General features: G+C 41.6%; 1 protein-coding gene across 2 annotated transcripts in view; it reads right to left on the minus strand.

The window, feature by feature from the left end:
* Positions 1–13190, minus strand: part of NELL1 (neural EGFL like 1) — an 831926-nt gene that overhangs the window by 328386 nt on the left and 490350 nt on the right. For both annotated transcript variants that reach the window (XM_004752144.3, XM_004752143.3), the window contains exon 14: positions 6367–6489. In XM_004752144.3, coding sequence (XP_004752201.2) covers positions 6367–6489 — 123 coding nt within the window. The remainder of the gene's footprint in view (positions 1–6366; positions 6490–13190) is intronic.

The following is a 13190-nucleotide window of genomic DNA, read 5'->3' on the forward strand; positions in this document are numbered from 1 at the left end:
GGTTTCCTCTTGAACCACCTTCTGGTTCTTCCCTGAATGCTGGTGAGTAAGAGAGAGAGGACCTGGACACGCAGAGCCCAGCTCTTTCCTCACTTACGGACTAGGGATCAGGAGGTACGCAGGAAACACCCACTCTGGGCTGGTTCTAGTACCTTCCTGTGCGCAGAGGAAGCCCTATGGGGAGACACTCCAGGGGCTGCCTTGGTCCACGGTAAACAAGTGTGGTGGTCTAATTTAGCAGTTCCGTATCATGAATACTATTGTCAAATACATAAGCCATGTTCTCTGGTGTAATTCTTACCAGTATTCATATTGATGTTAGGGTTTCCACTGCTTGATTTATTTGTCTCTCAACCGGTTCTGAATGCAGGTGGAGGAAGAAAAAAGACTTCATTTTTAGGCTCTTCTCAAACCATAACAATTATCATAAATAGTTAATATGCTGGTCCCGGAGAGATCATCTCAGGTAGCCTGATAAGGCCAAGTGTCTGACGTTATAACAGAGGATCTAACAAAACAAAGACAAAACACAAAGCCAGTCTAGAAGGAGACAGATCCACAGTGCAGCCGCAAGGAGACAGGAGCGAGTACTAGCAGCACTGGAGCTCCTGGAGAAAGGTGTTCCTAAACCCCAGCCACATTTTTGCCCTTAGGTTGTAGGACACCCCCGGAAAGCAAAGGCCAGCAGACTTGTCCAACTTCACCAGCATACAACCAGCTCAGAAGAACCCTTCATCTGGGGATTAAAGCTCTGTGCCCCCATCTTAACATTCTAATAACTGCATCTTTGAATAGGTTTTGAAAATGCAATCTAATGGGATAACACAGCACGCCCTGGGGCTTTGCAGCCCTAGCTCACGTGTGGCTCACCACCCTTGGCCTCTCCCCTACCCCCCACCCACCCCAGGATGAGTTCTCAGTTCTCCCTTCTTCAGACCCCTGAACCTTGGTCCCTCACAGCCTCTGTCTTTGCCACTCAGCAGCAACTGCTCTCTGCCTCCAGCAGGGTCCTGTGCAGACACAGGAAGGCTCGGGGATGTAGGGGGATGCATGTGCTGGGTTTTCCAGGTAAAGTATGCCTGTGTCAGCCTCACTCTGAGCGAGCAGCACGCAGGTGCATTCCACGGTGACGCAGGGAATTGGTGGGGAGACTGTGGTCTCTTGGCTTTCTCATCTGTTGGGGATTGGGATGCAGGGCTCAAGGGAAGGGGAGCTACCGGGCTCAACCTCCCTGCCCCCACCAGGTCACACTGCACTGGCAGAGAGGAGCCCTGTGGTCAGTGGGCTGAGTGTGTGTGTGTGTGTGTGTCAAAGTAAAGAATGGGCCTGAGGCTCCTCCGAGCATTTGCACTGACCTCAAGAGCATCCCCCATGGCCGACGGAATGACTTTATTTTTTAACTGATTTTGTGGGGGAGGGGTTGAGGGAGAGATATAGAAGGAGTGAGAGAAACAGTCAGGTACTTCATCAACTGAGCTACTCAGGCACCCTGGAGAGTGACTTTAAATAGCAAATAAAAAACACCTCCATAAGGTGTGAAAGACACTACAAAAGAAAGGCAAAAGTTTCATATTTTAGTACTTTTAAACAGAAGACTTTTCCTTTTTTCCTACTTTTTCTCCCTCACTCTCCCTTTACTCTGGGCTCTATGACAATTTCATAGCCAGGCTTGCCAGTAGATTTCTCTTGCTTGCAACCAAAGGAGTCCTAACCAACACCTCATAATGCCTTTCACATGGCTCGACATTTTGAATAATTTTTTGTAAGCCTCTTTCACATGAGATAATACTATTTTGTAGATAGTTACATTGGGTAGGAAGCATCTGTTCAAATCTTTCTCCCCACACTAAATGATGACGTCTCCAGCGACCTTGTCTTATTTGTCTTTTACTCTTTTGGTGCCCAGAACTATGCTCCAGACATAGAATTCACATTTACTCTATGTTTGAAAGATAAATGTCAATATTATCAGTCATTAAGATAAGAATGTTCTTGGGGCGCCTGGGTGGCTCAGTCGTTAAGTGTCTGTGTTTGGCTCAGGTCATGATCCCAGAGTCCTGGAATCAAGTCCCACATCAGGCTCCCTGCTCCATGGGGGGCCTGCTTCTCCCTCTCCATTCCCTCTGCTATGTTCCTTCTCTAGCTGTGTCTCTCTGTGTCAAATAAATAAAAAAAATTTAAAAAAAAATAAAAAAGATAATGTTCTCAAGGATCATTACATCTTATCCAGGCCTAAGGGACAGACAAGGGAGAAGGCCCTGTCTTTTACCTCCTGACAGCTGCCCAGAGCCCAATTTCAGATCCAGGTTCGTGCAGAACTGGCAAAGCAGATCAACATTCCTACAGACGACCCCAACTCGCAGGTCATGTTGTACAAATTAGATCTGAAACAGTTTGCCAGTGTTTTGTCCGTTTAACCCGAAACTTTTAGCAACAGCTCTTGCATAGATTCAAAAGTAATTTAGTTTGTTTGTCAAAAATAGGAGCAAATTTAAAAAATTATATATTGACATTGTACTGTCTCTTCCCTTGCTGATTTTACAGTCTCTAGTTAGAAGAAAACAAACAAACAAACGAGTGTTAAATGATGAATGTCCAGAGAGGAAAGGAAGAAGGGGAAAGAGAGAAAAAAACAGAAAGGAAGGGGACTAAAGACAGTAACACTAATCAGGTTAAACTGGTCAAGCCATGCCTTATTCAAGATTTCCCTGTGAGCTGGAACAACGCTATCCACCTCCCAGGGATACGGTGGGAACTAATGAGGTAACATATGCGAACACACTCAGAAAGCCAGCTTGCACATATTTTGTGACTGCTGAAGCTGAACAGGTACTTACCACCCATATGAAAAAAAAAAAAAATCCAAAAGAAAGAAAGAAAGAACACCTTCCCTGGGAACTGGCCTCCAAGAGAGTTCATCTGAATGAATTCATACCAATTAGTATTGTTTGAGAACTTGCTGCCTCATACTTTGCTTGTGAATGTTGTTAATGGTGTTTATTTCTATGCAGATGCAGTCAATTCCATGAACATCACCACCTCTAGAAGAGCTTTCATACATTTAAAAAAAAACATAACAAAACAAAACAAAACAAAACAGTTCAAGGGCACTGCCTTTAAGAGGCTGTCTTCCACTCAAGGTCCTGATCTAGTCCAGTATTGGGGAGGAGTGGGGGACCTTCCAGCTCAGTGGGGAGCCTGTTTCTCCCTGTGTCCTGTCCCCTGCTCTTGCGTGCTCTCTCTCTGCCTTAGAAGGATCTTTGCAGGGCACCTGGGTGTCTCAGTCAGTTCAGTGCCTCACTCTTGACTGGGGCTCAGGCCATGATCCAGGGTCACGGGACTAAGCACCCAGTTGGCCTTCGCACTCAACAGGGAGTCTGCCTGAGATTCTCTCTCCCTCTGCCCCCCTTCCTGCTCCTTCTCTCTCTTGTTCTTTCTCAAATAAATAAAATCCTTTAAAAAAAAAATCAGTTCCAGTTGTCTAGTTATTCTTGTCTAACTCCCTCTGTAAATGTTTCAGTTGCAGTTGGAAAAGTTAAATGCACACAGTGTGCTCTGAAATGGAGACACAAATCTGGGTACTTCGGTTAGAAGGCGGAGGTTCAAGGCAACTCATCATCCACTCCCTCTCCTCCTCCTCACACACTGCACCACTGCTGATACTGTTTTTACATTTTACAGCATTTGATATTTTAAAAACACAGATACATATACCCTCTTTTAAGACTTCTTTGCAATAACATTGTTGGAAAAACACAGATGGTAATGGTAACCCATTTTACTATGTAAAAATATATAAGTTACAACTCACCAGCAAAAAAATCTTGTCTAAGATTTCCTTGTCTTAGACCTTGTCTAAGACTCTGTAAACTCATGGTCCCATTCTGCAACTACACCGCACTGCCCCCGCCAGGCCACATGTATAAAACATGAGATGCTCCCTATCTTATTGATGGCCACACAAGGGACCGGGAGAACCATATGAAACAAAATTACTGTCCTTGATTCTTTACTTTCAAGACTGTGGACACCAGAAACGTTATTGGAACTCACATTATTTTACAATCAGACTTTCGAACTCCACAAAGGGGAAGCCACTGCTTATCACAATGGCATGCGAGGGTTTGGCAAACACAGTCTCACTGAACTAGTGTAATTAATATTACTTTATGAGGTAACATAATTCTGAAAAAAAATGCATTGAAGTCAAATCTCTATGTGCTGCTCACACTCTAACATTAGCATGCAACTACCAGCAGCGGGTTTGATAATCCATGGAACTGTATTAATATTTATATCTTTTTGTTTCACTTGGGAAGTATCTTTAGCCTTCTTTTAAAATTCATGTAAATTCCCATAGTAAAAGATGCAAACAACATTGAATTCATTGAGGTCAATGTTCTTTGCTGCACAGACACATCCCCGTGGATGATAAAATGAACAGTTTGTGTGTCTCCGGTCTCTGCACATTGACATAAAAGTATGCATATAGATATTTGTAAATAATGAATCAGACTTGTGATGATATTATAGGTATTGTCCTATAGGTCTATTTTTCTTGAAAACATGTGTCAGAGTGTATGTATGCACATGCACACATGTATGTACATACATCGAGTTTTAAACCTCTGTACTCTATTCCACGAAATGACCTGTGACATAAATCATTCCACTACCAACATATTTTGGTGGTTTCTGGCTTTCAGTGAATACAAACTATGCAGCAAACCATCACCGTGGTGCATATTCCTCCCCCTTACGACATGTGCCTTTTCTAGAATACATTTCCACAGGTAAAAATCGGTGGAATTGAGAGAATCCTGACATTACTCCTCAGATTACTTTACACGTTGATTTTCTCAAATTGCCATTTAAAAGTTTCACCAATTTACACTGTCATGTAAACAAATAAACAATTCTGTTTACCCCAACCTCAGCAACGGAGCATAACACCAAATTTTTAAGATTTATTGATGAGAGAGGGAGAGCGCACTAGCAGTGCGGAGAGGCAGAGGGAGATAGAGAATCTTAAGCAGGCTCCATGCTGAATATGAAGCCCCACTTGCCGCTCAATCCCAAGCCAAATCCTCAAGCCAAAACCAAGAGTCAGATGCTGAACCCACAGTCACCCACTTAGCGCACTGAGAATAAAATCAATTTTTAAAAATTCTCCCCAGTCAAGTGCACGAATATGGTCACTTGGTCACTGCACATTATTTCTCTCTCTTCGTCAGCATGTCATCTCCACAGAGGAGTGCTAATAATATACTATGTGTCCTTGGGTAAGTTCCTTAACCTTTTTCACCTCTAAAATGGGGATGATAATTATAATAATACCAAACTCAAAGGATTATTTCCTGTTTTTTGTACATTTTGCCCCTTTTTCAATATAATGTTGTCACTTTCTTCTTTGGTTAATCCAGTAAGTTAACACGTATTTACTGAATGCCTACAATGTGCCAAGCTTCGTTCTAATTGCTGGGGACAAACCAGGGAGGCATAACTAAGTTAATTGCTCTCAGAGAGCTTCCATCCCCATGGGGAGGCAGACAATACAGAAGCAATGACGTACAATGTTCTGTCATGTCATATTAGTGAAGGAAAAGAAAAGTAGGGCATAAGGCTAAGAAATATAGAGGTGCTATTTGAGGGTTGGCCAACCAAAATTTCTATGATAGGGGAACGCTTGTGGAGAGACCTTAAGGAGGTAAACATCCAGGCTGAGGGGACAGCAAGCACACAGCCCTGAGACAGGAATGAGGTTGGCGAGTCTGAGAAAAAGTGGGAATAACATGTTGGTTGTAGAAGGAATGAAGGGGAGAGCAAAGAGAAAGACCAGCTGAGAGGAGCCAGAGACCAGATTCTGAATGTTCTCAGAAGCCATCAGTAGCAATTTTAATTTTATTCTAAAGGCAGATGGCAGCCAAGGAACTACCTCTGAATTGCTGAATCGCTCAGGACACAGAGAGAAACTTGATGCCTCCAACCAAGGTACTCCATACCTCGAGTATGGCCACAGGCAGCTCCCACCTGTCCTCTGAGCAAAGCTCACAGGGAGCAAAAACCCACATCAGCAATTACAGTGTCCCTCAAAAATTCAGGCCGACAGGCAAAGCCAAACCAAGCCACACACAATTGTGGAACCATGTCCCTGACCCAAAGGCATACCATCTGCATTCAATCCAAAATGTAGACGTAAAGCATTTTTCTTCTTCCCTGATGCACAGTGCCCTCACCAGATGACAGACCAGGAATGGAACCCTGGCCAGGCTCAGCTACCACCATGGTAGAAAGAGTCTGCCACGTAAGTACCGGGAGCCCAGGCAGGGAAGCTGCTCCTGGCTCCCCACTTAGCCGCAAGCCTACCTCTGCAGATGGTGCCATTGCCCACGTAGCCCGGTTTGCAGGTGCAGCTGTGTCCCTGGACAGTGTTGGTGCAGATGGCGTTCTCATCACAGTTGTGCTGCCCACTGCCACATTCATCATGCTCTGTTTGCAGGGGGAGAAAGACAGACAGACATCGTTTCACAAGTTGGCATCACAAGTGTTGGAAAAGTAAGCTGGGACTCACCAGGTAAGAAGGACAGGGACCACCACCAGGTATGTGGATCTCAACTATGCACGTGGCAGCTTCTGTGCCTAGTGAGGTTGGAATCTCAGCAACTCTACAAGATGGATGTCATTGTCCCCACTTTGCAGGCAAAGAAACTAAGAGTCCGAGAAGCCAGTGTCTTAGTCAGGCAAGTCGCATGATTGGCAAGTGCTGTTCTAAGGGCATTGCCTTTTCCATGTCCTGCAAAAGGTTTCTATAGAGGGTCCAAGGCAGCGTTTCTCAACAGAGGCCAATTCTGCATCCCCTTCCCACTAGAAACATTTGACACTAACAATATCCTTAGTCATCATGGCTTGGGAAGGGGGTGCTACTAGAATCTAGTGGCTATAGGTCAGGAATGCTTCTAAGCATCTTACAATACACAGGAAAGCCCAGCACAAGAAAACATTGATTACATTACAATAAAAACATCAATAGCACCTAGGCTGGGAAAACTTCCTCTAAGGTTAAAGAAGGAAAAAGAAATAAATCCCACATATGAGATTCCATGGTTTCTTTGAAACTGAAGAGGAAGGCTCCGTTAATATAACCTGGCAAAGAAGCATACTAACAAAGAATTTCAAAGAATTCCATTGGTCACAGGAAATGCTGGCAAGCATGGGGTTGTGCAGAATCAAAAGGGATTTACTCTTATGACCTCTCCTCAAGGGCCTTAGCAGGGCCCGGAACTCCAGTTTTCCATGTAGGCCAAGTTCACAGGGGTGAGCATTCAACCCCCTGGGTTGATGCCTGATAGGTAGTCACATGGTTCTATATTTTCAAAGAGTTGTGGCATCCTTAGCATACAAGATGTTGGAGGATGTAGATCCAACACTTTACAAAATGGACCAAAAGATTCCAAGTTAGAAATCAGGATTTCACAGATAATGACACTTTCCTGTCATAATCAGGAACTTGAAGTAGTTATCCAAATGGCTACTTTGTAAAGAACAGTGTCAAAAGTTTAGGCCTTGGGTGCCTGGGTAGCTCAGGGGGTTAGATCTCTACCTTTGGCTCAGGTCATGATCTCAGGGTCCTGGGATCAAGTCCCTCACTGGACTCTCTGCTCCACAAGGAGCCTCCTCTCTCTCTGCCTGCCTCTCCGCCTACTTGTGATTTCTCTCTGTCAAATAAATAAATAAAAATCCAAAAAAAAAAAATGTTTAGGCCTATTCCCTTTAACATCTGCTAGTATAACTTCTTAGACATTTTAAGAAGTATAACTTCTTAAACATTTTAAGAAGAAAATTCAAACAGATTTATTTAAGTCCCAAAATAACATAAAAAACAAGAGCTGAAATCTCAGCTAGAAACCTCCCCAAAATAACACTCCCCGAAAAACACTAAACATTCAATAGTTTATAAAGGGTCCTGTTAGATCAATGTAGCAATCAGTTGAAATATCATCGATCTTCATTCATTTTTATCCTAACTTTTCTAACTGAGACCCGGTAATGAGAAAGGTTGAATTCTACAAAGCAGGGCTGTTTTAGTCACCCATGTGCAATTACAGGAGAACACGCTCAAGCATATGACTCTTGATGCAACACCTTGGATTAAAAAAAAATTTTTTTTTTCTTTCAGCCTTAAGACCAACCCAAAGGGTCAGTGAGAAATGTGCATGGGTTAGCAAATAGGGAGAAAAGAAGATTTACGACGACTCACTTCTAGTCTGTGCTAATGTCATCTCCAGCACACTCGAGCAACAGTATAACCGCATGGATGTTAGATCAAATTTACAGACCTATGAAGCACCTAGTATATGCAGGTACGATACCAGGGGATGTGGGGCACACAAAAAGTCCAAGAGTGTTGACTTCAACACCCAAGTTTTCAATCCCTTATTTAAATTCATTTAATAATTATTACGGTCTGTACTGGGAATACGAAGGTGAGTAGATATGGTCTCAGCTCACATGAACATTTTAATAGAAGCCACCAGACGTCAATACGCAGCTAAGCAGAACACAAGAGAGAAGTGATGAGGGCTGTAAGGAGGTGACCTTGTATTTCATCAGACAAACAATATATTTTAGAATGAACAGGGACTCTTCTAATAATCACACTGGAGTAACAGGCATGACTCAGAATAACCCACGCAAGGCAGCACGCGTGGCGATGCTAGATAGAAGGAATCAAGATAAACTGAAGTAAGAGTCCCTGGGGGGGGGAGCAATTTCTGTTGATAGGGAGAGTCTTCCTGCAAAAGATCGTATTTGGGGGCGCCTGGGTGGGTCATTCATTGTCTACGTTCAGCTCAGGTCATGACCCCAGAGTCCTAGGACTGAGCCCCACATCAGGCTCCCTGCTCAGCGGGAAGCCTGCTTCTCCCTCTCCCACTCCTCCTGCTTATTTTCCCTCTCTCGCTGTGTCTCTCTCTGTCAAATAAATACATAAAATCTTTTAAAAAATAAAAAAGGTAGTATTTGAACTGGTCTTTTAAAAATGGTCATGGTTTTCTCAGTCAGAATTGTCCATGAAGGGCATGACAGGTGAAAGAAAGGTATGGTTTTATGCAACATCCCAAATGTCTGGTCCACTCTCACCTACCTTGTCTTCCACTGCCCCCACCCCTGCCAAGCTTTGCTGAGGTCTAAGTGACAAAACTGTAAGTTATTCAAAGTGTTCAATGTGATGATTTCTTAAATCATACATCATGAAACACTTTCCCTCATCAAGTTAATGATCACATCCATTCTACCTGGTCCTCTAATTATTTTTGAAGGAAACCCTCTTCTCTGCTGAGGTGGAGCCATCACTGGCCTGCAAAGGTAATCCATTCCTACCTCTCTCCAGTTTGCCATTTTGTTTCTGTGGCTCCATACAGAGTCTCCCAATGTAGATGCACTATCTGTGCCCCTGTCTGGCTTCAAACACTACTTCATGCCCATTCTCTTGCCATTTAAGCCAGATCTGCTTTCCATACCACATAAATTTACCATCTTGGAAATATTACCAAATCTGGTCTCTTTATCTCCTTGGAGACACTCACATACATGGTGATGCTTGTGAGTTTTATCACTAATATTTTAGCCAAGTAATTTTGAAGAGAGAAACTGTAGCATATTTTATACAACCTTCACTTAGCCTATCATTACTTCACATAATGGTCCTGAGCCTACAGAGTGCCAAGCATTGAGCTAAATGTTACACATACATCATTTAATTCTCCTATCAATCATATGAAGATGGTTCATTTTACAATAAAGGAGCTGAAATAAAGAGACATTCAATAATCTGCCAATGTCCCAAAACCAGTAAGTGGAGGAGCTCGGAATTGGGACACTGGGCACCAGAGTGATTACATCACTGAGCAGTTAGAAGCAAATCTGGATATGGTTGAAGTTAAACCAAGTCATATGGAAGAGATTCCATAAAGCCAGAAAGGAAGAAGGTCTTCTTCTACACTAGCCTCAAATTCCCACTGAAGATCTGACTTATCTTGGACAGAAATAACAGCAGAAGAAATGATCTCAAAAAACATCAAATTCCCTTCCAGCGGTTGGAGATGCTGTCAAAGGCGCCGCAGGGCAAACACTTGGAGAGGTGGCGTGACGAAACAGTTGGGAGTGTAGACTCCAAAACCATGCAACCTGGGTTAGAGGACCCTGATTTTGCCACTTACTAGCTATGTGAACTTAAGTGATGGAAACAATTGGTGTCTTAGTTTCCTAAGGTGTAAAATGTGGATAATAACAGAACCTATCTCCTGAGGTTGTCGTGAGGATTGTATTAGCTAATATAGGTAAAAGGCTTAGAGCACAATGCAACTAGTATATGCTCCATAAATGTACACTATTTTATTATTGTTATTACTATTACCCTCACTATTGCAATTATTTGTCAGCAGACTTAATTGTTGGATAACAATTTTAATTAAAAGTGGTTAAGAAAACATCCTTTTTCCTTTATAGGCTGGTAGCTCAGGCAGAAAGACAATTTTGACAGGATTTTGAAGATGATTAAATAAACAATGAATTTTGGAACACTGAAAAAAATAAAATAAAATAAAATTTAAAAAATAAAATAAAATAAAAAAATAAATTAAAAAAAAAAGAATAACTCTTTGAAGACTCAAACAAGTATTTGCTTACATTCAATTCTGGTCCCCAAGAGACAAGACTACAGACTGGGAAGGTGAAGGATGTATGTTTGTAATTGTTGATGTATGACCTGAGTTTGATTACAGTATATTTAGAGTATCCTCCCTCTTGGAAAAAATCATAATGATTGTGGTGGCAGGCTGTTTCTCCACTGATAATGATAATTATTGGTATGCTGGCTAATATTTATTCAGCACTCATGAAGCACTGTCATTATCACATAGGTCTTCTCTCCTCCTCTTCCTCCTTTTCCTTCCACAGAAGGGCTCAGAAAGACTCTGATCTACCTCTGTAACACTGCAATCAAATGTAATCAATAGCCATTATCCATTAACATCTTATTTTCCTTAGTGGACTAATCAGGACCCAAAGAAGACACTGAAATGGTCACTCCAGCTGCAAATGTTCCATGTCTGTGGTCTGGCTGGCTTGCGGCTTTTCTTTGTCCAAAGTAGTCTCTTATCTATTTTACAAAAATTGTTAAAAAAAAAAAACCCACTGGGAGATGCCAACCGCATCTCACCAATCACATTTCATAGATGAGGAAACTGGGGTCTGAAGCGCCTAAGAGGTATAAGTACATAGATAATAAGTTGTATGTCTGGAACTCAAACTCCCCTCCAGGTCCTCATCTCTTTTCCTGCATTCTTTCCAAAACTCCACTTTACGGTATGATCCAAAGGAGTTTCTAAAGTGTTGGCGACAGTGACAGTATGTTTTTACTTTTTAAAGGAAAATAGTCACAATTTAAAGGAAGTTGCAAAGGTAGTACAAGAAGTCCCATTACATACACTTCACCGGGCTTACCCCAAGAGTGCCGTCGTATGTAGCTGTAGTAGAAGGTGGAAGCCAGAAATCAGACATTGGTATATTATTGTTAGTAGTCTATAAACCTTATTCAGCTTATACCAGTTTTTAAAATCTACAACTATTTTGAGGGGTGTGTATGTGTTTGAGCATATAGTTGTAAGCAGTGTTATCCTGTGTATAAATTCAGGTAACCACTGCCACAATCAAGCTATTTTTTCTTTGTTTACACTTACTTACCACTTCCCAACATCCTCCTATACCCAGTCCCTGTCCCTTGTCAGCTACTTATATGTTCTCATCTCTATAGGTTTGCCATTTAGAGAGTGTTGCATAAATAGAATTAAACATAAATTTTGAGATTAACTTTTTTCACTAGACAAAATGCCCTTGAATTCCATTCAGGTTGTTGTACGTGTCCATAGTCCATTTCTATTTATTGGGGAGAAGTATTCCACTGTAAAAATGTATCAGTTTGTGCAACATACACACATTAAGGGACATTTGGATTGTCTCCTGTATTTTGCTACTATGAATAAGTTTTTATGTGAACATATATTTTCATAACTTTATTCTTTGATTTCTTTCATTAGTATTTTGTAATTTTCAGCATACAGATCCTATACATGCTTCATTAGCTTTATAACTATTATTTCATCTTACCTTAGAACCACTGTATATAATATTATTCTTTTAATTTTGGTTTCTACATGTTGGTTGCTGGCATATAGGAATATAATTGATTTTTGTGTGTTGATATCATAGCTTGTGACATTGCAGAACTCATTCTATATTTCTTGTAGATTCCTCACATAGACAATCATGTCATCTATAAATAGAAATAGTTTAACTTCTTTCTTTCTGACTTCCACACTTTTTATTTCCTTTTGTTCCCTTACTGTATGGACTTCCAGGGCTATGTTGCACAAAAGCGGTGAGAGTGAACATCATTGATTTATTATTAATCTAAGCAAGAAAGCGTTCAGTCTCTCTTTATTAAATATAATGTTAGTTATAACTCATAATACTTTGTCAGTACAGGGTAGAGGTTCAGCTCCTTGCTGAGCTCTACTAACAATGAAGTTGGGAAAGCGTAGTGGCTATTAACCTTGTCTTCCAGTGCTTTGTTCAGTCTCCAAGCTGCTGGGTGGAGTGGAGGCCATGTCCACACTCAACTCCACTGACATTAGTACAGGGAGGAAATCAGCAGGTTCCCATTGACAGATGGCTCAAGTAGAGTGTATATTTTCAAAAAGGTTTTCTGTTTGTTCTGTTAATCCCCCTTTTCCCTAGAAGAAGTAGAGTTGGCTTTTCTTGGAGCTTTTATAATATGTGCTATTGCTGGCTTTGGGTTGCAGTCTTCTTCAGCTCCTCAACTAAGACATATGAGATGCACAAATAAAATGGGGAACTTACTCCTTGTGGCTCCTCAAGTCCCAAAGTTTTCAGGTAGTTTACTTTCCTTTTACCTTTCAGAGTCTTCCTGACGATTTGCTGTGTTACATCTAAGGGTTTTCTTTTTGTTGTAGGAGAAAAGGCCTGGGAAATGGGGCTAGTTCATCTTGATCAGAATCAAAAGTCCTCCATATATTTAGTTTCTAAGAAATTAGTCACTTTCCTTCTCTGCTTCCTTTCTACATAGCATTAAAAATTGTGACTTTTCATAAGTAACACTCACTGAGCATACT

This window comes from Mustela putorius, unplaced genomic scaffold, assembly GCF_011764305.1.
Source record: "Mustela putorius furo isolate JIRA1106 unplaced genomic scaffold, ASM1176430v1.1 tig00003859_pilon_pilon_pilon, whole genome shotgun sequence".
NCBI lineage: Eukaryota > Metazoa > Chordata > Mammalia > Carnivora > Mustelidae > Mustela > Mustela putorius.